Source organism: Lolium perenne, chromosome 5, assembly GCF_019359855.2.
Source record: "Lolium perenne isolate Kyuss_39 chromosome 5, Kyuss_2.0, whole genome shotgun sequence".
Taxonomy (NCBI): Eukaryota; Viridiplantae; Streptophyta; class Magnoliopsida; order Poales; family Poaceae; genus Lolium; species Lolium perenne.
Window position 1 is genome coordinate 187703640 of NC_067248.2, and position 26225 is coordinate 187729864.

The 26225-nt window shown below is 42.4% G+C and overlaps 1 protein-coding gene across 1 annotated transcript; it reads left to right on the plus strand.

The window, feature by feature from the left end:
- Positions 1-453: 453 nt before the first annotated feature.
- On the plus strand, positions 454-25217 carry LOC139831694 (uncharacterized). Its single transcript, XM_071821015.1, has 2 exons — positions 454-750; positions 24678-25217. The coding sequence occupies exons 1-2, from the start codon at positions 454-456 to the stop codon at positions 25215-25217; spliced, it is 837 nt and encodes a 278-aa protein (XP_071677116.1).
- The last annotated feature ends 1008 nt before the right edge of the window (positions 25218-26225 follow it).

The following is a 26225-nucleotide window of genomic DNA, read 5'->3' on the forward strand; positions in this document are numbered from 1 at the left end:
TCGATACGTTGGAGACGTATCAGTGGCCATCCCTAAATAGTAAACACGTACATAGGAACTGTTTGATTGAAGTACGAAAATGTTCCAGGTACGAAAAAGAAGTGGTTGCCATCCCTAAACGCAAAATTAGACGGAACTCTTTCTTTCTCTCTCGTGTAAGGTACGGCATGTCTCTAGGGCACTTCAATCATACGTTCATACTGAGTCCGACTCGATCTCCACATGTTTTCCGTAAAAAAGGAAACAAACTACCGGTACTCTTACTCCAGTCCAAGTCGGATCCAATCCCCTATATTTACTCCGCTAGCGATCTGATCCCCTCCATAACCGCTCCCATCGGTTTAGCGTCCAAATTATCGTGTCTCCAGTATTTTTTAGCTCGCCCGGTGCCTGGTGGTAACAATCATAAAGGCCCGGATACCGGATACTGCGCGAGCTCACCTTGACGAGGAGATGGAGGCGACGACATCGCTGTCACATGACTGGTCATCTCTCCCGGTGAAGGTACTGGTCCGGATCCTAGATCATCTCAAGTGGTTGAGCCACCCGAGCTTCGGATTGGTGTGCCGGCAATGGCAATCTGCCCGTGCCCGGGCGCCCTTCTACCCGGCGTGGATCTCCCCTTTGCTCCTCAACACCACCAGCAACGGAACCACCAACGTGCGGTACTACAGCCCCTACTATCACAAGAACTTCGAGACCGCCTGCACGCTCAATATTCTTGACGCCAGGATCATCGGCGCCACTGATGTCTACGGGTGCTTCTATTCTTGTAGACAGTGTTGGGCCTCCAAGAGCAGAGGTTTGTAGAACAGCAGCAAGTTTCCCTTAAGTGGATCACCCAAGGTTTATCGAACTCAGGGAGGAAGAGGTCAAAGATATCCCTCTCATGCAACCCTGCAACCACAAAGCAAGAAGTCTCTTGTGTCCCCAACACACCTAATAGGTGCACTAGTTCGGCGAAGAGATAGTGAAATACAGGTGGTATGAATAAATGCGAGCAGTAGCAACGGCACCAGAAAAGTGCTTTGCTGTCCAGGACTGGTGTGTGGTTGATGGTGCTAATATTGCAGGAAGTATAGATGCAGTAAAACAGTAAACAAACAGCGATAGCAGTATTTAGGAACAAGGCCTAGGGATCATACTTTCACTAGTGGACACTCTCAACATTGATCACATAACAGAATAAATAGATAGATGCTAGACTCTACACCCTCTTGTTGGATGATGAACACCACTAACTGTGTAGGATTACACGAACCCTCAATGCCGGAGTTAACAAGCTCCACAATATTCAATGTTCATATTTAAATAACCTTAGAGTGCATAACAGATCAACATAACCAAACCAAGTACTAACATAGCATGCACACTGTCACCTTCACACTACGAAAGGAGGAATAGATCACATCAATACTATCATAGCAATAGTTAACTTCATAATCTACAAGAGATCACAATCATAGCCTACGCCAAGTACTACACGATGCACACACTGTCACCATTACACCGTGCAGGAGGAATAAACTACTTTAATAAAATCACTAGAGTAGCACACAGATATATTGTGATACAAAACACATTGCAATCATAAAGAGATATAAATAAGCACTTCACTATGCCATTCATAATAGTGAATAAGTATTCTGTGAAATATAGCCTAAGAGACCCACACGGTGCACACACTGTCACCTTTACACACGTGGGACAAGGAGTCTCCGGAGATCACATAAGTAAAACCCACTTGACTAGCACAATGACATCTAGATTACAAGCATCATCATATGAATCTCAATCATGTAAGGCAGCTCATGAGATTATTGTATTGAAGCACATAGGAGATAGATTAACCACATAGGTACCGGTACAGCCCCGAGCCTCGATGGAGAACTACTCCCTCCTCATGGGAGACAGCAGCGTTGACGAAGATGGCGGTGGTGTCGATGGAGGAGCCTTCCGGGGGCACTTCCCCATCCCGGCGGCGTGCCGGAACAGAGACTCCTGTCCCCCAGATCTTGGCTTCGCGATGACGGCGGCTCTGGAAGGTTTCTCGTACCGTGGCTTTTCCGTCTCGAAGTTTTAGGACAGGGACCTTTTTATAGGCGAAGAGGCGGAGTCGGAGAGGCGACGAGGCGGTGACACACTAGGGGGCGCCCCCCCCCTAGGCCGCGCCGCCCTGTCATCTGGGGGCCCAGTGGCCCCCCTCTGGCGACTCTCGGGTGTTCTGGAAGCTTCGTGGAAAAATAGGATGCTGGGCCTTGATTTCGTCCGATTCCGAGAATATTTCCTTACTAGGATTTCTGGAACCAAAAATAGCAGAAAACAGGAACTGGCCCTTCGGCATCTCGTCAATAGGTTAGTTCCGGAAAACGCATAATAATGACATAAAGTATGCATAAAACATGTAGATATCATCAATAAAGTAGCATGGAACATAAGAAATTATCGATACGTCGGAGACGTATCAGCATCCCCAAGCTTAGTTCCTGCTCGTCCCGAGCAGGTAAACGATAACAAAGATAATTTCTGGAGTGACATGCCATCATAACCTTGATCATACTATTGTAAACACATGTAATGAATGCAGCGATCAAAACAATGGTAATGACATGAGTAAACAAATGAATCATAAAGCAAAGACTTTTCATGAATAGTACTTTCAAGACAAGCATCAATAAGTCTTGCATAAGAGTTAACTCATAAAGAAACAAATTCATAGTAAAGGTATTGAAGCAACATAAAGGAAGATTAAGTTTCAGCGGTTGCTTTCAACTTATAACATGTATATCTGATACACGTACAGCACGCGTCCGTTGGGAACCCCAAGAGGAAGGTGTGATGCGTACAGCGGCAAGTTTTCCCTCAGTATGAAACCAAGGTTTAATCGAACCAGTAGGAGCCAAGAAGCACGTTGAAGGTTGATGGCGGCGGGATGTAGTGCGGCGCAACACCAGAGATTCCGGCGCCAACGTGGAACCTGCACAACACAACCAAAGTACTTTGCCCCAACGAAACAGTGAGGTTGTCAATCTCACCGGCTTGCTGTAACAAAGGATTAGATGTATAGTGTGGATGATGATTGTTTGCAGAAAACAGTAGAACAGTATTGCAGTAGATTGTATTTCAGTATAGAGAATTGGACCGGGGTCCACAGTTCACTAGAGGTGTCTCTCCCATAAGATAAACAGCATGTTGGGTGAACAAATTACAGTTGGGCAATTGACAAATAAAGAGGGCATGACCATGCACATACATATTATGATGAGTATTGTGAGATTTAATTGGGAATTACGACAAAGTACATAGACCGCCATCCAGCATGCATCTATGCCTAAAAAGTCCACCTTCAGGTTATCATCCGAACCCCCTCCAGTATTAAGTTGCTAACAACAGACAATTGCATTAAGTATTGCGCGTAATGTAATCAGTGACTATATCCTCGAACATAGCACTAATGTTTTATCCCTAGTGGCAACAGCACATCCATAATCTTAGAGATTTCTGTCACTTCCCCAGATTCACGGAGACATGAACCCACTATCGAGCATAAATACTCCCTCTTGGAGTTACAAGCATCTACTTGGCCAGAGCATCTACTAGTAACGGAGAGCATGCAAGATCATAAACAACACATAGACATAACTTTGATAATCAACATAACAAGTATTCTCTATTCATCGGATCCCAACAAACGCAACATATAGAATTACAGATAGATGATCTTGATCATGTTAGGCAGCTCACAAGATCCGACAATGAAGCACAATGGGGAGAAGACAACCATCTAGCTACTGCTATGGACCCATAGTCCAGGGGTAGACTACTCACACATCACTCCGGAGGCGACCATGGCGGCGTAGAGTCCTCCGGGAGATGAATCCCCTCTCCGGCAGGGTGCCGGAGGCGATCTCCTGAATCCCCCGAGATGGGATTGGCGGCGGCGGCGTCTCAGTAAGGTTTTCCGTATCGTGGCTCTCGGTACTGGGGGTTTCGCGACGGAGGCTTTAAGTAGGCGGAAGGGCAGGTCAGGAGGCGGCACGAGGGGCCCACACCATAGGGCCGCGCGGCCAGGGCAGGGGCCTCGCCGCCCTAGGGTTAGGCCACCTCGTGGCCCCACTTCGTCTCCTCTTCGGTCTTCTGGAAGCTTCGTGGCAAAATAGGACCCTGGGCGTTGATTTCGTCCAATTCCAAGAATATTTCGTTACTAGGATTTCTGAAACCAAAAACAGCAGAAAACAGCAACTGGCACTTCGGCATCTTGTTAATAGGTTAGTTCCAGAAAATGCACGAATATGACATAAAGTGTGCATAAAACATGTAGATAACATCAATAATGTGGCATGGAACATAAGAAATTATCGATACGTCGGGGACGTATCAATATCTCATGGATATTGTCAACATAGAGTAATATAACAAGTGCAATATGCAAGTATGTAGGAATCAATGCACAGTTCACACAAGTGTTTGCTTCTTGAGGTGGAGAGAGATAGGTGAACTGACTCAACAATAAAAGTAAAAGAAAGGTCCTTCAAAGAGGAAAGCATTGATTGCTATATTTGTGCTAGAGCTTTGGTTTTTGAAAACATAAAGAGAGCATAAAAATGAAGTTTTGAGAAGTGTTTGTTGTTGTCAATGAATGGTAGTGGGCACTCTAACTACCTTATCAACCAGACTTTCAAGAGCGGCTCCCATGAAGGACGTTATCTCTACCAGCAAGGTAGATCATCCCTCTTCTCTTTTGTTTACACATGTACTTTAGTTTAGTTTTTCTTTATTTATGGATGACACTCCTCCCAACCTTTTGCTTACACAATCCATGGCTAACCGAATCCTCGGGTGCCTTCCAACATTCACATACCATGAAGGAGTGTCTATTTGCAAAATTAAGTTGCTTACTGATGAATCAGAGCAAAACATGTGAAGAGAATTATTAATGAAGGTTGATTAATTGGGGGATGGGAACCCCGCGCCAGCTCTTTTTGCAAAATTATTGGATAAGCGGATGAAGCCACTAGTCCATTGTGAAAGTCTGTCAAAAGTAAATGACAAGATCGAAAGATAAAACACCACATACTTCCTCATGAGCTATAAAACATTGACACAAATAAGATGTGATAAATTTTGAAATATTTAAAGGTAGCACTCAAGCAATTTACTTTGGAATGGCGGAGAAATACCATGTAGTAGGTAGGTATGGTGGACACAAATGGCATAGTGGTTGGCTCAAGGATTTTGGATGCATGAGAAGTATTCCCTCTCGATACAAGGCTTAGGCTAGCAAGGTTATTTGAAACAAACACAAGGATGAACCATTGCAGCAAAACTCACATAAAAGACATATTGTAAACATTATAAGACTCTACACCGTCTTCCTTGTTGTTCAAACTCTTTACTAGAAATTATCTAGACCTTAGAGAGACCAATTATGCAAACCAAATTTTAGCAAGCTCTATGTATTTCTTAATTAATAGGTGCAAAGTATATGATGCAAGAGCTTAAACATGAGCACAACAATTGCCAAGTATCACATTATCCAAGACATTTTACCAATTACTACATGTAGCATTTTCCGTTTCCAACCATATAACAATGAACGAAGCAGTTTCAACCTTCGCCATGAACATTATGAGCTTAAGAACACATGTGTTCATATGAACCAGCGGAGCGTGTCTCTCTCCCACACCAGCATGATGGATCATATTTTATTCAAACAAAAACAAAAACAAAAACAAACCAACGCTCCAAGCAAAGCACATAAGTTGTGACTGAATAAAAATATAGTTTCAAGAGAAGAAACCTGATAAGTTGTCGATGAAGAAGGGGATGCCTTGGGCATCCCCAAGCTTAGATGCTTGAGTCTTCTTGAAATATGCAGGGATGAACCACCGGGGCATCCCCAAGCTTAGACTTTTCACTCTTCTTGATCATAGTATATCATCCTCCTCTCTTGACCCTTGAAAACTTCCTCCACACCAAACTCGAAACAAACTCATTAGAGGGTTAGTGCATAATCAAAAACTCACATGTTCAGAGGTGACACAATCATTCTTAACACTTCTGGACATTGCCCAAAGCTACTGGAAGTTAATGGAACAAAGAAATCCATCCAACACAGCAAAAGAGGCAATGCGAAATAAAAGGCAGAATATGTCAAAACAGAACAGTCCGTAAAGACGAATTTTATTGAGGCACCAGACTTGCTCAAATGAAAATAATCAAATTGAATGAAAGTTGCGTACATATCTGAGGATCACTCACGTAAATTGGCATAATTTTCTGAGTTACCTACAGAGAATTAGGCCCAGATTCGTGACAGCAAGAAATCTGTTTCTGTGCAGCAATCCAAATCTAGTATGAACCTTACTATCAAAGACTTTACTTGGCACAATGATACGTCTCCGACGTATCGATAATTTCTTATGTTCCATGCCACATTATTGATGTTATCTACATGTTTTATGCACACTTTATGTCATATTCGTGCATTTTCTGGAACTAACCTATTAACAAGATGCCGAAGTGCCAGTTCCTGTTTTCTGCTGTTTTTGGTTTCAGAAATCCTAGTAACGAAATATTCTCGGAATCGGACGAAATCAACGCCCAGGTTCCTATTTTGCCCGGAAGCATCCAGAACACACGAGAACCACCAGGGAGGGGGCACAGGCCCACCAAACCCTAGGCCGGCGCGGCCAGGGGGGGGGCCCGCGCCACCCTATGGTGTGGGCACCCCTTCGACCCTCCTGCGCCGCCTCTTCGCCTATATAAAGCCTCCGTCGCGAAAACCCTGAGGCGTTCGACGAAACCCACAGAAACCTTCCAGAGCCGCCGCCATCGCGAGGCCAAGATCTGGGGGACAGGAGTCTCTGTTCCGGCACGCTGCTGCCGGAGCGGGGAAGTGCCCCCGGAAGGCTTCTCCATCAACACCGCTGCCATCTCCACCGCCATCTTCATCACCGCTGCTGCTCCCATGAGGAGGGAGTAGTTCTCCATCGAGGCTCGGGGCTGTACCGGTAGCTATGTGGTTAATCTCTCTCCTATGTACCTCAATACAATGATCTCATGAGCTGCTTTACATGATTGAGATTCATATGAGTTTGTATCACAATTTATCTATGTGCTACTCTAGCAAAGTTATTAAAGTAGTTCTATTCCTCCTGCACGTGTGTAAAGGTGACAGTGTGTGCACCGTGTTAGTACTTGGTTTATGCTATGATCATGATCTCTTGTAGATTGCGAAGTTAACTATTGCTATGATAATATTGATGTGATCTATTCCTCCTACATATGCATGAAGGTGACAGTGTGCATGCTATGCTAGTACTTGGTTTAATCTGTTGATCTATCTTACACTATAAGGTTACTTAAATATGAACAAATTGTGGAGCTTGTTAACTCCGGCATTGAGGGTTCGTGTAATCCTACGCAATGCGTTCATCATCCAACAAAAGTGTAGAGTATGCATTTATCTATTCTGTTATGTGATCAATGTTGAGAGTGTCCACTAGTGAAAGTGTAATCCCTAGGCCTTGTTCCTAAATACTGCTGCGTTACTACTGCTTGTTTACTGTTTTACTGCGTTACTACTGCTGCAATACTACCACCATCAACTACACGCCCGCAAGCTATTTTCTGGCACCGTTGCTACTGCTCATACTTATTCATACCACCTGTATTTCACTATCTCTTCGCCGAACTAGTGCACCTATTAGGTGTGTTGGGGACACAAGAGACTTCTTGCTTTGTGGTTGCAGGGTTGCATGAGAGGGATATCTTTGACCTCTTCCTCCCTGAGTTCGATAAACCTTGGGTGATCCACTTAAGGGAAAACTTGCTGCTGTTCTACAAACCTCTGCTCTTGGAGGCCCAACACTGTCTACAGGAAAGGAGGGGGAACGTAGACATCAAGCACTTTTCTGGCGCCGTTGCCGGGGAGGAAAGGTAAAAAGGCACTCATACTTCGGTTCCAGGTTAAGTACTTTTCTGGCGCCATTGTGTTTGTGCTCGAAGCTATTTCCTTTAGATCCTGCAATTGCAACTTTTTGTTTCTTGTTTACACTAGTAAGGCATAATGGACAACATCTGTGAGCTTTTTATTCTATTTCCTGAGTCAAGACATGAATGGTTTAATGCGAAAATTAAAAAACCCATGGAATCTTATTTGCATGCTAGTAGCAATGATATTACTATGAATACTTTGAACACCATTGTTGCTAATGATATGGAAAATTCTAAGCTTGGGGAAGCTGGTTTTGATGAGCATGATATTTTTAGTCCCCCAAGCATTGAGGAGAAAATTTTCTTTGATGATACTTTGCCTCCTATTTATGATGATTATAATGATAGTAGTCTTTTGTTGCCACCTACCATGGAGAGTAAATTTTGTTGTGATTATACTATGCCTCCAACACTTGATGAGAATAATAATGATAGCTACTTTGTTGAATTTGCTCCCACTACATCTAATAAAATTGATTATGCTTATGTGGAGAGTAATAATTTTATGCATGAGACTCATGATAAGAATGCTTTATGTGATAGTTATATTGTTGAGTTTGCTCATGATGCTACTGAAAGTTATTATGAGAGAGGAAAATATGGTTGTAGAAATTTTCATGTTACTAAAACACCTCTCTATGTGCTGAAATTTTTGAAGCTACACTTGTTTTATCTTCCTATGCTTGTTACTTTGCTCTTCATGAACTTGTTCATTTACAAGATTCCTATGCATAGGAAGCATGTTAGACTTAAATGTGTTTTGGATTTGCCTTTTGATGCTCTCTTTTGCTTCAAATACTATTTCTTGCGAGTGCATCATTAAAACTGCTGAGCCCATCTTAATGGCTATAAAGAAAGAACTTCTTGGGAGATAACCCATGTGTTATTTTGCTACAGTACTTTGTTTTATATTTGTGTCTTGGAAGTTGTTTACTACTGTAGCAACCTCTCCTTATCTTAGTTTTGTGTTTTGTTGTGCCAAGTAAAGTCTTTGATAGTAAAGTCAATACTAGATTTGGATTACTGCGCAGAAACTGTTTTCTTGCTGTCACCAATCTGGGACTAATTCTCTGTAGGTAACTCAGAAAGTTATGCCAATTTACGTGAGTGATCCTCAGATATGTACGCAACTTTCATTCAATTTGAGCATTTTCATCTGAGCAAGTCTGGTGCCCTTTTAAAATTCGTCTTTACGGACTGTTCTGTTTTGACAGATTCTGCCTTTTATTTCGCATTGCTTCTTTCGCTGTGTTGGGTGGATTTCTTTGTTCCATTACCTTCCAGTAGCTTTGGGCAATGTCCAGAAGTGTTAAGAATGATTGTGTCACCTCTGAACATGTGAGTTTTTGATTATGCACTAACCCTCTAATGAGTTTGTTTCGAGTTTGGTGTGGAGGAAGTTTTCAAGGGTCAAGAGAGGAGGATGATATACTATGATCAAGAAGAGTGAAGAGTCTAAGCTTGGGGATGCCCCGGTGGTTCATCCCTGCATATTTCAAGAAGACTCAAGCATCTAAGCTTGGGGATGCCCAAGGCATCCCCTTCTTCATCGACAACATTATCAGGTTCCTCCCCTGAAACTATATTTTTATTCCGTCACATCTTATGCACTTTACTTGGAGCGTCTGTATGCTTCTTGTTTTTGTTTTTGTTTGAATAAATTCTTGTGTGGGAGAGAGACACGCTCCGCTGGTTCGTATGAACACATGTGTTCTTAGCTCATAATATTCATGGCGAAGTTTCCTCTTCGTTAAATTGTTATATGGTTGGAATTGGAAAATGCTACATGTAGTAATTGCTATAATGTCTTGGGTAATGTGATACTTGGCAATTGTTGTGCTCTTGTCTAAGCTCTTGCATCATATACCTTGCACCCATTAGTGAAGAAATACATAGAGCTCGTTAAAATTTGGTTTGCATGAGTGGTTTCTCTAGAGTCTAGATATTTTCTAGTAAGATGTTTGAACAACAAGGAAGACGGTGTAGAGTCTTATAATGTTTACAATATGTCTTTTATGTGAGTTTTGCTGCACCGGTTCATCCTAGTGTTTGTTTCAAATAACCCTGCTAGCCTAAAACCTTGTATCGAGAGGGAATACTTCTCATGCATCCAAAATACTTGAGCCAACCACTATGCCATTTGTGTCCACCATACCTACCTACTACATGGTATTTTCCGCCATTCCAAAGTAAATTGCTTGAGTGCTACCTTTAAAATTCCATCATTCACCTTTGCAATATATAGCTCATGGGACAAATAGCTTAAAAACTATTGTGGTATTGAATATGTACTTATGCACTTTATCTCTTATTAAGTTGCTTGTTGTGCGATAACCATGTTCCTGGGGACGCCATCAACTATTCTTTGTTGAATTTCATGTGAGTTGCTATGCATGTTCGTCTTGTCCGAAGTAAGAGCGATCTACCACCTTATGGTTAAGCATGCATATTGTTAGAGAAGAACATTGGGCCGCTAACTAAAGCCATGATCCATGGTGGAAGTTTCAGTTTTGGACATATATCCTCAATCTCAAATGAGAAAAATTATTAATTGTTGCTACATGCTTATGCATAAAAGAGGAGTCCATTATCTGTTGTCTATGTTGTCCCGGTATGGATGTCTAAGTTGAGAATAATCAATAGCGAGAAATCCAATGCGAGCTTTCTCCTTAGACCTTTGTACAGGCGGCATAGAGGTACCCCTTTGTGACACTTGGTTAAAACATGTGCATTGTGATGATCCGGTAGTCCAAGCTAATTAGGACAAGGTGCGGGCACTATTAGTATATTATGCATGAGGCTTGCAACTTGTAAGATATAATTTACATTATACATATGCTTTATTACTACCGTTGACAAAATTGTTTCATGTTTTCAAAATCAAAGCTCTAGCACAAATATAGCAATCGATGCTTTTCCTCTATGAGGACCATTCTTTTACTTTCATTGTTGAGTCAGTTTACCTATTTCTCTCCACCTTAAGAAGCAAACACTTGTGTGAACTGTGCATTGATTCCTACATACTTGCATATTGCACTTATTATATTACTCTATGTTGACAATATCCATGAGATATGCATGTTATAAGTTGGAAGCAACCGCTGAAACTTAATCTTCCATTGTGTTGCTTCAATGTCTTTACTTTGAATTATTGCTTTATGAGTTAACTCTTATGCAAGACTTATTGATGCTTGTCTTGAAGTACTATTCATGAAAAGTCTTTGCTATATGATTCACTTGTTTACTCATGTCATTACCATTGTTTTGATTGCTGCATTCACTACATATGCTTTACAAATAGTATGATCAAGGTTATGATGGCATGTCACTCCAGAAATTATCTGTGTTATCGTTTTACCTGCTCGGGACGAGCAGAACTAAGCTTGGGGATGCTGATACGTCTCCGACGTATCGATAATTTCTTATGTTCCATGCCACATTATTGATGTTATCTACATGTTTTATGCACACTTTATGTCATATTCATGCATTTTCTGGAACTAACCTATTAACAAGATGCCGAAGTGCCAGTTCCTGTTTTCTGCTGTTTTTGGTTTCAGAAATCCTAGTAACGAAATATTCTCGGAATCGGACGAAATCAACGCCCAGGTTCCTATTTTGCCCGGAAGCATCCAGAACACACGAGAACCACCAGGGAGGGGGCACAGGCCCACCAAACCCTAGGCCGGCGCGGCCAGGGGGGGCCCGCGCCACCCTATGGTGTGGGCACCCCTTCGACCCTCCCGCGCCGCCTCTTCGCCTATATAAAGCCTCCGTCGCGAAAACCCTGAGGCGTTCGACGAAACCCACAGAAACCTTCCAGAGCCGCCGCCATCGCGAGGCCAAGATCTGGGGGACAGGAGTCTCTGTTCCGGCACGCTGCCGGAGCGGGGAAGTGCCCCCGGAAGGCTTCTCCATCAACACCGCTGCCATCTCCACCGCCATCTTCATCACCGCTGCTGCTCCCATGAGGAGGGAGTAGTTCTCCATCGAGGCTCGGGGCTGTACCGGTAGCTATGTGGTTAATCTCTCTCCTATGTACCTCAATACAATGATCTCATGAGCTGCTTTACATGATTGAGATTCATATGAGTTTGTATCACAATTTATCTATGTGCTACTCTAGCAAAGTTATTAAAGTAGTTCTATTCCTCCTGCACGTGTGTAAAGGTGACAGTGTGTGCACCGTGTTAGTACTTGGTTTATGCTATGATCATGATCTCTTGTAGATTGCGAAGTTAACTATTGCTATGATAATATTGATGTGATCTATTCCTCCTACATATGCATGAAGGTGACAGTGTGCATGCTATGCTAGTACTTGGTTTAATATGTTGATCTATCTTACACTATAAGGTTACTTAAATATGAACAAATTGTGGAGCTTGTTAACTCCGGCATTGAGGGTTCGTGTAATCCTACGCAATGCATTCATCATCCAACAAAAGTGTAGAGTATGCATTTATCTATTCTGTTATGTGATCAATGTTGAGAGTGTCCACTAGTGAAAGTGTAATCCCTAGGCCTTGTTCCTAAATACTGCTGTGTTACTACTGCTTGTTTATCGTTTTTTACTGCATTACTCGCTGCAATACTACCACCATCAACTACACGCCCGCAAGCTATTTTCTGGCACCGTTGCTACTGCTCATACTTATTCATACCACCTGTATTTCACTATCTCTTCGCCGAACTAGTGCACCTATTAGGTGTGTTGGGGACACAAGAGACTTCTTGCTTTGTGGTTGCAGGGTTGCATGAGAGGGATATCTTTGACCTCTTCCTCCCTGAGTTCGATAAACCTTGGGTGATCTGATACGTCTCCGACGTATCGATAATTTCTTATGTTCCATGCCACATTATTGATGTTATCTACATGTTTTATGCACACTTTATGTCATATTCGTGCATTTTCTGGAACTAACCTATTAACAAGATGCCGAAGTGCCAGTTCCTGTTTTCTGCTGTTTTTGGTTTCAGAAATCCTAGTAACGAAATATTCTCGGAATCGGACGAAATCAACGCCCAAGTTCCTATTTTCATCGGAAGCATCCAGAACACCCGGGAAGGACCAGAGGGGAGCCCTGGGGGCCCCACACCACACCCCGGCGCGGCCAGGGGGGGGCCGCGCCCCCCTATAGTGTGGGCCCCCCAGAAGCCCTCCTGCGCTGCCTCTTCGCCTATATAAAGCCCCTGACCTAAAAACCTCGACACGATTGGCGAAAACCACAGAAACCTTCCAGAGCCGCCGCCATCGCGACGCCAAGATCTGGGGACAGGATCTCTGTTCGAAGACGCTGCCGGAGCGGGGAAGTGCCCCCGGAAGGCTTCTCCATCGACACCGCTGCCATCTCCACCGCCATCTTCATCACCGCTGCTGCTCCCATGAGGAGGGAGTAGTTCTCCATCGAGGCTCGGGGCTGTACCGGTAGCTATGTGGTTCATCTCTCTCCCATGTACCTCAATACAATGATCTCATGAGCTTCTTTACATGATTGAGATTCATATGAGTTTGTATCACAATTTATCTATGTGCTACTCTAGCAAAGTTATTAAAGTAGTTCTATTCCTCCTGCACGTGTGTAAAGGTGACAGTGTGTGCACCGTGTTAGTACTTGGTTTATGCTATGATCATGATCTCTTGTAGATTGCGAAGTTAACTATTGCTATGATAATATTGATGTGATCTATTCCTCCTACATATGCATGAAGGTGACAGTGTGCATGCTATGTTAGTACTTGGTTTAGTCTTTTGATCTATCTTACACTAAAGGTTACTAAAATATGAGCATTATTGTGGAGCTTGTTAACTCCGGCATTGAGGGTTCGTGTAATCCTACGCAATGTGTTCATCATCCAACGAAAGTGTAGAGTATGCATTTATCTATTCTGTTATGTGATCAATGTTGAGAGTGTCCACTAGTGAAAGTGTAATCCCTAGGCCTTGTTCCTAAATACTGCTATCGCTGTTTGTTTACTGTTTTACTGTGTTACTACTGCTGCAATACTACCACCATCAACTACACGCCAGCAAGCTATTTTCTGGCACCGTTGCTACTGCTCATACTTATTTATACCACCGGTATTTCACTATCTCTTCGCCGAACTAGTGCACCTATTAGGTGTGTTGGGGACACAAGAGACTTCTTGCTTTGTGGTTGCAGGGTTGCATGAGAGGGATATCTTTGACCTCTTCCTCCCTGAGTTCGATAAACCTTGGGTGATCCACTTAAGGGAAAACTTGCTGCTGTTCTACAAACCTCTGCTCTTGGAGGCCCAACACTGTCTACAGGAAAGGAGGGGGAACGTAGACATCAAGCACATTTTCTGGCGCCGTTGCCGGGGAGGAAAGGTAAAAGGTACTCACACTCCGGATCTCGGCTACTAAGCTATTTCCCGGCGCTGTAAGTACTCGAAGCTATTTCCTTTAGATCCTGCAATTGCAACTTTTTGTTTCTTGTTTACACTAGTAAGGCATAATGGAAAACATCTGTGAGCTTTTTATTCTATTTCCTGAGTCAAGACATGAATGGTTTAATCGGAAAATTAAAAAACCCATGGAACATATTAGCATGAACACATTGAACACCATTGTTGCTAATGATATGGAAAATTCTAAGCTTGGGGAAGCTGGTTTTGATGAGCATGATCTTTTTAGTCCCCCGGGCATGGAGGAGAAAATTTACTTTGATGATACTTTGCCTCCTATTTATGATGATTATAATGATAGTAGTCTTTTAATACCGCCTGTTATGGAGGATACATTTGATTATGATTACAATATGCCTCCTATATTTGATGATGAGAATAATAATGATAGCTACTTTGTTGAATTTGCTCCCACTACAATTAATAAGAATGACTATGCTTATGTTGGGAGTAGTAATAATTTTATGCATGAGACTCATGATAAGAATGCTTTATGTGATAGTTATATTGTTGAGTTTGCTCATGTTGCTACTGAAAGTTATTATGAGAGAGGAAAATATAGTTGTAGAAATTTTCATGTTACTAAAATGCCTCTCTATGTGCTGAAATTTTTGAAACTATACCTGTTTTATCTTCCTATGCTTGTTACCTTGCTCTTCATGAACTTGTTTATTTATAAGATTCCTATGCATAGGAAGCATGTTAGGCTTAAATGTGTTTTGAATTTGCCTCTTGAAGCTCTCTTTTGCTTCAAATACTATTTCTTGCGAGTGCATCATTAAAACTGCTGAGCCCATCTTAATGGCTATAAAAAAAGAACTTCTTGGGAGATAACCCATGTGTTATTTTGCTACAGTACTTTGTTTTTATTTTGTGTCTTGGAAGTTGTTTACTACTGTAGCAACCTCTCCTTATCTTAGTTTTGTGTTTTGTTGTGCCAAGTTAAGCCGTTGATAGAAAAGTAAGTACTAGATTTGGATTACTGCACAGTTCCAGATTTCTTTGCTGTCACGAATCTGGGTCCACCTCCCTGTAGGTAGCTCAGAAAATTAAGCCAATTTACGTGCATGATCCTCAGATATGTACGCAACTTTCATTCAATTTGAGCATTTTCATCTGAGCAAGTCTGGTGCCATTTTAAAATTCGTCAATACGAACTGTTCTGTTTTGACAGATTCTGCCTTTTATTTCGCATTGCCTCTTTTGCTATGTTGGATGAATTTCTTTGATCCACTAATGTCCAGTAGCATTATGCAATGTCCAGAAGTGTTAAGAATGATTGTGTCACCTCTGAACATGTTAATTTTTATTGTGCACTAACCCTCTAATGAGTTGTTTCGAGTTTGGTGTGGAGGAAGTTTTCAAGGGTCAAGAGAGGAGGATGATATACTATGATCAAGAAGAGTGAAAGCTCTAAGCTTGGGGATGCCCCGGTGGTTCACCCCTGCATATATCAAGAAGACTCAAGCATCTAAGCTTGGGGATGCCCAAGGCATCCCCTTCTTCATCGACAAATTATCAGGTTCCTTCTCTTGAAACTATATTTTTATTCGGTCACATCTTATGTGCTTTTCTTGGAGCGTCAGTATGTTTCTTGTTTTTGTTTTTGTTGAATAAATGCTTGTGTGGGAGAGAGACACGCTCCGCTGTTGCATATGGACAAGTATGTCCTTGGTTTCTACTCATAGTATTCATGGTGAAGTTTCTCCTTCGTTAAATTGTTATATGGTTGGAATTGGAAAATGATACATGTAGTAATTGCTATAAATGTCTTGGGTAATGTGATACTTGGCAATTGTTATGCTCATGTTTAAGCTCTTGCATCATATGCTTTGCACCCATTAATGAAGAAATACATAGAGCATGCTAAAATTTGGTTTGCATATTTGGTCTCTCTAAGGTCTAGATAATTTCTAGTATTGAGTTTGAACAACAAGGAAGACGGTGTAGAGTCTTATAATGTTTTCAATATGTCTTTTATGTGAGTTTTGCTGCACCGGTTCATCCTTGTGTTTGTTTCAAACAACCTTGCTAGCCTAAGCCTTGTATCGAGAGGGAATACTTCTCATGCATCCAAAATACTTGAGCCAACCACTATGCCATTTGTGTCCACCATACCTACCTACTACATGGTATTTTTCCGCCATTCCAAAGTAAATTGCTTGAGTGCTACCTTTAAAATTCCATCATTCACCTTTGCAATATATAGCTCATGGGACAAATAGCTTAAAAACTATTGTGGTATTGAATATGTAATTATGCACTTTATCTCTTATTAAGTTGCTTGTTGTGCGATAACCATGTTCACTGGGGACGCCATCAACTATTCATTGTTGAATTTCATGTGAGTTGCTATGCATGTCCGTCTTGTCTGAAGTAAGAGAGATCTACCACCTTATGGTTAAGCATGCATATGTTAGAGAAGAACATTGGGCCGCTAACTAAAGCCATGATCCATGGTGGAAGTTTCAGTTTTGGACAACAATCCTCAAATCTCAAATGAGAAAATTATTAATTGTTGTTATATGCTTATGCATAAAAGAGGAGTCCATTATCTGTTGTCTATGTTATCCCGGTATGGATGTCTAAGTTGAAGAATAATCAATAGCGAGAAATCCAATGCGAGCTTTCTCCTTAGACCTTTGTACAGGCGGCATAGAGGTACCCCTTTGTGACACTTGGTAAAAACAATGCATTGTGATGATCCGGTAGTCCAAGCTAATTAGGACAAGGTGCGGGCACTATTAGTATACTATGCATGAGGCTTGCAACTTATAAGATATAATTTACATGATGCATATGCTTTATTACTACCGTTGACAAAATTGTTTCATGTTTTCAAAATCAAAGCTCTAGCACAAATATAGCAATCGATGCTTTTCCTCTTTGAAGGACCATTCTTTTACTTTTTATGTTGAGTCAGTTCACCTATTTCTCTCCACCTCAAGAAGCAAACACTTGTGTGAACTGTGTATTGATTCCTACATACTTGCTTATCGCACTTATTATATTACTCTATGTTGACAATATCCATGAGATATACATGTTACAAGTTGAAAGCAACCGCTGAAACTTAATCTTCTTTTGTGTTGCTTCAATGCCTTTACTATGAATTATTGCTTTATGAGTTAACTCTTATGCAAGACTTATTGATGCTTGTCTTGAAGTGCTATTCATGAAAAGTCTTTGCTATATGATTCACTTGTTTACTCATGTCATATACATTGTTTTGATCGCTGCATTCACTACAAATGCTTTACAAATAGTATGATCAAGTTTATGATGGCATGTCACTCCAGAAATTATCTGTGTTATCGTTTTACCTGCTCGGGACGAGCAGAACTAAGCTTGGGGATGCTGATACGTCTCCGACGTATCGATAATTTCTTATGTTCCATGCCACATTATTGATGTTATCTACATGTTTTATGCACACTTTATGTCATATTCGTGCATTTTCTGGAACTAACCTATTAACAAGATGCCGAAGTGCCAGTTCCTGTTTTCTGCTGTTTTTGGTTTCAGAAATCCTAGTAACGAAATATTCTCGGAATCGGACGAAATCAACGCCCAAGTTCCTATTTTCATCGGAAGCATCCAGAACACCCGGGAAGGACCAGAGAGGAGCCCTGGGGGCCCCACACCACACCCCGGCGCGGCCAGGGGGGGCCGCACCCCCCTATAGTGTGGGCCCCCCAGAAGCCCTCCTGCGCTGCCTCTTCGCCTATATAAAGCCCCTGACCTAAAAACCTCGACACGATTGGCGAAAACCACAGAAACCTTCCAGAGCCGCCGCCATCGCGACGCCAAGATCTGGGGGACAGGATCTCTGTTCCGGCACGCTGCCGGAGCGGGGAAGTGCCCCCGGAAGGCTTCTCCATCGACACCGCTGCCATCTCCACCACCATCTTCATCACCGCTGCTGCTCCCATGAGGAGGGAGTAGTTCTCCATCGAGGCTCGGGGCTGTACCGGTAGCTATGTGGTTCATCTCTCTCCCATGTACCTCAATACAATGATCTCATGAGCTTCTTTACATGATTGAGATTCATATGAGTTTGTATCACAATTTATCTATGTGCTACTCTAGCAAAGTTATTAAAGTAGTTCTATTCCTCCTGCACGTGTGTAAAGGTGACAGTGTGTGCACCGTGTTAGTACTTGGTTTATGCTATGATCATGATCTCTTGTAGATTGCGAAGTTAACTATTGCTATGATAATATTGATGTGATCTATTCCTCCTACATATGCATGAAGGTGACAGTGTGCATGCTATGTTAGTACTTGGTTTAGTCTTTTGATCTATCTTACACTAAAGGTTACTAAAATATGAGCATTATTGTGGAGCTTGTTAACTCCGGCATTGAGGGTTCGTGTAATCCTACGCAATGTGTTCATCATCCAATGAAAGTGTAGAGTATGCATTTATCTATTCTGTTATGTGATCAATGTTGAGAGTGTCCACTAGTGAAAGTGTAATCCCTAGGCCTTGTTCCTAAATACTGCTATCGCTGTTTGTTTACTGTTTTACTGTGTTACTACTGCTGCAATACTACCACCATCAACTACACGCCAGCAAGCTATTTTCTGGCACCGTTGCTACTGCTCATACTTATTTATACCACCGGTATTTCACTATCTCTTCGCCGAACTAGTGCACCTATTAGGTGTGTTGGGGACACAAGAGACTTCTTGCTTTGTGGTTGCAGGGTTGCATGAGAGGGATATCTTTGACCTCTTCCTCCCTGAGTTCGATAAACCTTGGGTGATCCACTTAAGGGAAAACTTGCTGCTGTTCTACAAACCTCTGCTCTTGGAGGCCCAACACTGTCTACAGGAAAGGAGGGGGAACGTAGACATCATGATCCACTTAAGGGAAAACTTGCTGCTGTTCTACAAACCTCTGCTCTTGGAGGCCCAACACTGTCTACAGGAAAGGAGGGGGAACGTAGACATCAAGCACTTTTCTGGCGCCGTTGCCGGGGAGGAAAGGTAAAAAAGGCACTCATACTTCGGTTCCAGGTTAAGTACTTTTCTGGCGCCATTGTGTTTGTGCTCGAAGCTATTTCCTTTAGATCCTGCAATTGCAACTTTTTGTTTCTTGTTTACACTAGTAAGGCATAATGGACAACATCTGTGAGCTTTTTATTCTATTTCCTGAGTCAAGACATGAATGGTTTAATGCGAAAATTAAAAAACCCATGGAATCTTATTTGCATGCTAGTAGCAATGATATTACTATGAATACTTTGAACACCATTGTTGCTAATGATATGGAAAATTCTAAGCTTGGGGAAGCTGGTTTTGATGAGCATGATATTTTTAGTCCCCCAAGCATTGAGGAGAAAATTTTCTTTGATGATACTTTGCCTCCTATTTATGATGATTATAATGATAGTAGTCTTTTGTTGCCACCTACCATGGAGAGTAAATTTTGTTGTGATTATACTATGCCTCCAACACTTGATGAGAATAATAATGATAGCTACTTTGTTGAATTTGCTCCCACTACATCTAATAAAATTGATTATGCTTATGTGGAGAGTAATAATTTTATGCATGAGACTCATGATAAGAATGCTTTATGTGATAGTTATATTGTTGAGTTTGCTCATGATGCTACTGAAAGTTATTATGAGAGAGGAAAATATGGTTGTAGAAATTTTCATGTTACTAAAACACCTCTCTATGTGCTGAAATTTTTGAAGCTACACTTATTTTATCTTCCTATGCTTGTTACTTTGCTCTTCATGAACTTGTTCATTTACAAGATTCCTATGCATAGGAAGCATGTTAGACTTAAATGTGTTTTGGATTCAAATTCAAAACACATTTAAGCCTAACATGCTTCCTATGAAAAGGAATCTTGTAAATAAACAAGTTTATGAGGAGCAAAGTAACAAGCATAGGAAGATAGAACAAGTGTAGCTTCAAAAATTTCAGCACATAGAGAGGCATTTTAGTAACATGAAAATTTCTACAACCATATTTTCCTCTCTCATAATAACTTTCAGTAGCATCATGAGCAAACTCAACAATATAACTATGACATAAAGCATTCTTATCATGAGTCTCATGCATAAAATTATTACTCTCCACATAAGCATAATCAATTTTATTAGTAATAGTGGGAGCAAATTCAACAAAGTAGCTATCATTATTATTTTCATCATCAAATATAGGAGGCATATTGTAATCATAATCAAATTTATCCTCCATAACAGGCGGTACTAAAAGACTACTATCATTATAATCATCATAAATAGGAGGCAAAGTATCATCAAAGTAAATTTTCTCCTCAATGCTTGGGAGACTAAAAAGATCATGCTCATCAAAACCAGTTTCCCCAAGCTTAGAACTTTCTATATCATTAGTAACAATGGTGTTCAAAGCGTTCATACTAATATGTTCCATAGGTTTTTTAATTTTCGCATCAAACCATCCATGTCTTAAATCAGGAAATAGAATAAGAAGCTCATTGTTGTCCATTATGCCAAACTAGTGTAAACAAGAAACAAAAAGGTGCAATTGCAGGATCTAAAGGAAATAGCTTCGAGCACACACACAACGGCAACAGAAAAGTACTTTACCTGGGATGGTATGAGTGCCTTTTACCTTTCCTCCCCGGCAACGGCGCCAGAAAATAGCTTAGTTGCCGGGGTTGCCGGTGTGTGAGTGCCGTTTACCTTTCCTCCCCGGCAACGGCGCCAGAAAATAGCTTGATGTCTACGGGTGCTTCTATTCTTGTAGACAGTGTTGGGCCTCCAAGAGCAGAGGTTTGTAGAACAGCAGCAAGTTTCCCTTAAGTGGATCACCCAAGGTTTATCGAACTCAGGGAGGAAGAGGTCAAAGATATCCCTCTCATGCAACCCTGCAACCACAAAGCAAGAAGTCTCTTGTGTCCCCAACACACCTAATAGGTGCACTAGTTCGGCGAAGAGATAGTGAAATACATGTGGTATGAATAAGTATAAGCAGTAGCAACGGCACCAGAAAAGTTCTTTGCCCAGGACTGGCGTGTGGTTGATGGTGGTAATATTGCAGACAGTAGAGATGCAGTAAAATAGTAAACAAACAGCGATAGCAGTATTTAGGAACAAGGCCTAGGGATCATACTTTCACTAGTGGACACTCTCAACATTGATCACATAACAGAATAAATAGATAGATGCTAGACTCTACACCCTCTTGTTGGATGATGAACACCACTAACTGTGTAGGATTACACGAACCCTCAATGCCGGAGTTAACAAGCTCCACAATATTCAATGTTCATATTTAAATAACCTTAGAGTGCATAACAGATCAACATAACCAAACCAAGTACTAACATAGCATGCACACTGTCACCTTCACACTACGAAAGGAGGAATAGATCACATCAATACTATCATAGCAATAGTTAACTTCATAATCTACAAGAGATCACAATCATAGCCTACGCCAAGTACTACACGATGCACACACTGTCACCATTACACCGTGCAGGAGGAATAAACTACTTTAATAACATCACTAGAGTAGCACACAGATATATTGTGATACAAAACACATTGCAATCATAAAGAGATATAAATAAGCACTTCACTATGCCATTCATAACAGTGAATAAGTATTCTGTGAAATATAGCCTAAGAGACCCACACGGTGCACACACTGTCACCTTTACACACGTGGGACAAGGAGTCTCCGGAGATCACATAAGTAAAACCCACTTGACTAGCACAATGACATCTAGATTACAAGCATCATCATGTGAATCTCAATCATGTAAGGCAGCTCATGAGATTATTGTATTGAAGCACATAGGAGAGAGATTAACCACATAGCTACCGGTACAGCCTGATAACCCACAAGTATAGGGGATCGCGGCAGTCTTCGAGGGAAGTAAAACCCAAATTTATTGATTCGACACAAGGGGAGGTAAAGAATACTTATAAGCCTTAACAACTGAGTTGTCAATTCAGCTGCACCTGGAAAAGCACTAGTAACAGGGGTGATGTGAAAGCAGCAGTAATATGAGAGCAATAGTAACAGTAACACAATAGTAGTAGCAATAGTAACACAGGAGCAATGGCACCAGAAAATAGTTGATACTACTTCCAATGACATGTAGAACAAGTATACGATGATGAAAGATGGACCGGGGCTCCCAGCGATCTACACTAGTGGTAACTCTCCAATAAGTGACAAGTGTTGGGTGAACAAATTACAGTTGGGCAATTGATAGGAATCAAAGCATTAAGAAAGAACATCAGGCTTATTAATTATGTAGGCATGTTTTCCGTATATAGTCGTACGTGCTCGCAATGAGAAACTTGCACAACATCTTTTGTCCTACCAGCCGGTGGCAGCCGGGCCTCAAGGGAAACTACTGGATATTAAGGTACTCCTTTTAATAGAGTACCGGAGCAAAGCATTAACACTCCATGAAAACATGTGATCCTCACATCACTACCATCCCCTCCGGTTGTCCCGATTTCTGTCACTTCGGGGCCTTTGGTTCCGGACAGTGACATGTGCATACAACTTGTAGATACAATCTAAGCAATAAGTATAGAGCTCAAATCTAAGATCATGCCACTCGGGCCCTAGTGACAAGCATTAAGCATAACAAGATTGCAGCAACAATAACTTCACAAACTTTATAGATAGACTAATCATAATGTATCATCCATCGGATCCCAACAAACACAACACCGATTACATCAGATGAATCTCAATCATGTAAGGCAGCTCATGAGATCATTGTATTGAAGTACATGGAGGAGAGTATACCAACTAGCTACTGCTAGAACCCGTAGTCTATGGGGGAACTACTCACAGAGCATGATGGAGGCGGTGGCGTTGATGGAGATGGCTTCCGGGGGCACTTCCCCGTCCCGGCAGGGTGCCGGAACAGAGAGTTCTGTCCCCCGAATTAGAGTTTCGCGACGGTGGCGGCGCCCCTGGAGTCTTTCTGGAGTTTCGTCAATTGGTACTGCGTTTTTAGGTCGAAAGGGATTTTATAGGCGAAGAGGCGGCGCAGGGGGGCACCTGGGGGCGCCTCACCCTAGGCTGGCGCGGGCCCTGGCTTGGCCACGCCGCCATAGGGTGTGGTGGCCCTCTGGCCCCTCTCCGACTCTTCTTCGGTGTTCTGGAGCCTTCCGAGAAAAATAGGAGGTTTGGCGTTGATTTCGTCCAATTCCGAGAATATTGCCCGAACAGCCTTTCTGGAACCAAAAACAGCAGAAAACAGGAACTGGCACTGTGGCATCTTGTTAATAGTTTAGTTCCGGAAAATGCATGAAATCATCATAAAGTGCAAGCAAAACATGTAAGTATTGTCATAAAACAAGCATGGAACAACAGAAATTATGGATACGTCGGGGACGTATCACAGCCCCGAGCCTCGATGGAGAACTACTCCCTCCTCATGGGAGACAGCAGTGTTGATGAAGATGGCGGTGGTGTCGATGGAGGAGCCTTCCGGGGGCACTTCCCCGTCCCGGCGGCGTGCCGGAACAGAGACTCCTGTCCCCCAGATCTTGGCTTCGCGATGGCGACGGCTCTGGAAGGTTTCTCGTACCGTGGCTTTTCCGTCTCGAAGTTTCAGGTCAGGGACCTTTTTATAGGCGAAGAGGCGGAGTCAGAGAGGCGATGAGGCGGTGACACACTAGGGGGGCGCGCCCCCCCCCCTAGGCCGCGCTGCCCTGTCATCTGGGGGCCCAGTGGCCCCCCTCTGGCGACTCTCGGGTGTTCTGGAAGTTTCATGGAAAAATAGGATGCTGGGCCTTGATTTCGTCCGATTCCGAGAATATTTCCTTACTAGGATTTCTGGAACCAAAAACAGCAGAAAACAGGAACTGACCCTTCGGCATCTCGTCAATAGGTTAGTTCCGGAAAGCGCATAATAATGACATAAAGTATGCATAAAACATGTAGATATTATCAATAAAGTAGCATGGAACATAAGAAATTATCGATACGTTGGAGACGTATCAGCCACCGCGCAACATCTGACGCTCTGCCGGGAGCACTTAATCCTAGACGCCCAACTTCTCTCCGGCGACATCCTCGAACTACCAAAGCACGACCGGCCCACGTTCGACTCCATCGTCTACGACGGTGTCCGCACCATGTTCAGCGTCCACTCGCGGTATGGCTGTCTCGAAATCGGCCGTTCCATCTGAAACAACGAAATCGACGTGTGTGGGGAGTGGAGCTACACGAGCTCTGATTGCGACGGACCATGCTCTTGGGCATCGCAGGACTGCAGTAACCCGGTTCTCCATGACGGCTTCCTCTACCTGCTGAATAGGGACGGCGCATTAGCAGTGTACGATGAGAGAAAACACGATGAAGGATTCAACATTCTCAAGAAGCCTGGAAGTTTTACATTCGAGCACGATGACATCTACTTGGTCAAGTCCGACCATGGCGAGCTGATAGCCATCCTTATTGGACGTCGTGGGACACCAGTCAACATTGTCAAACTGAATGAGCACACCATGGAGTGGGAGAAGATACAAGACCTAGAGGGGAGGACATTGCTTACCGGCACATTGACGATGACGATGAAGAAGACTAACATCAAGTGGATGCAGAACAAGGTTTTCCTTCCAAGATTATACGATTGGCCTGACACCGTCCATGTTGACCTTGTTCAGGGTGAAGGTGAAGTTGCCTTTGTTCCAAAGTCAGGACGTGCAGATACCACGGAGAAACAAAACAATTATGGAACAAACATATGGTCTTACAAATTTGGACAAAGTCAAGAGCCAAGGGAGTTTTGGGGAATTCGGATGTAGAATTTTCGTGGGAACATTTTGATATATTGTGCTTTTTTTCGAGTTCGTATGCGACCAGAAAACCAGTTTGATGATTTTGCAACGCAATTTTGCAAAAAAAAAGTCGAAATTCATGTTTGTTAAATTTCAGTGATGCTAGATGACATAATACATGGGAATCTCGAAGGATTTTATTTTTTGAAATTTCTATCTATTTCTTTTATTTTTAGAGAGGTAAAAAAGGCGATCCACAGGGGGGGTGGAGTTGCGTGGTGAGCCAAAAAAAACTTCTGTGGCGCATGGAACTCATGTGCGCCACGGAAATGTGTTGTTTTTGTGGCGACCCATCCCACGTGCGCCACAGAAAGTCTTAATTCTGTGGCGCACCAGGACCACTGCGCCACAGAATGTCTTATTTCTGTGGCGCACGTGGTCCTGTGCGCCACAGAAGTAGTGAAACCAATGATTGGGGCTGGCCCCACCAAGTTTCTGTGACGCATGGATTGTTGGTGCGCCACAAAATTAAGCTATTTCTGTGGCGCACCGTGCCTGGTGCGCCACAAAACAACTTTCTGTGGCGCATTTTTGGTGGTGCGCCACAGAACTAAGTCCCACCTATAAGCGTTTTCCTACTAGTGTATGTGGATACTACGTTTGCGAGTCCATTCGCATGTTAACCACTGAGAAGAACGATAATAGATTCAACGTAAGCAATAACATTCACAACTTTAATTTATTATCATCAATATTTCGTTATCAAGATTGATATAATCATATTCATCTCATTTTCCTATATAGGTCGAGTTCATGCGGGAGAAGCTCCAACCACACGAACCCCTACTAGGAATTGCAGAGGAAGTGGCGGGACTTCTGATGAGAGAAATGATAGACGAAAGAGGCTTATTTAATCAATGTAGGACTTGGTCATGATCCCCGTGTAATAGTTCGAATAGACGATGGGCTACAGTCCTGGTAGTCGTGAGCTCCATGTATATGTAAGGAGAATCTACGAATGGATTTTCCTTCGAA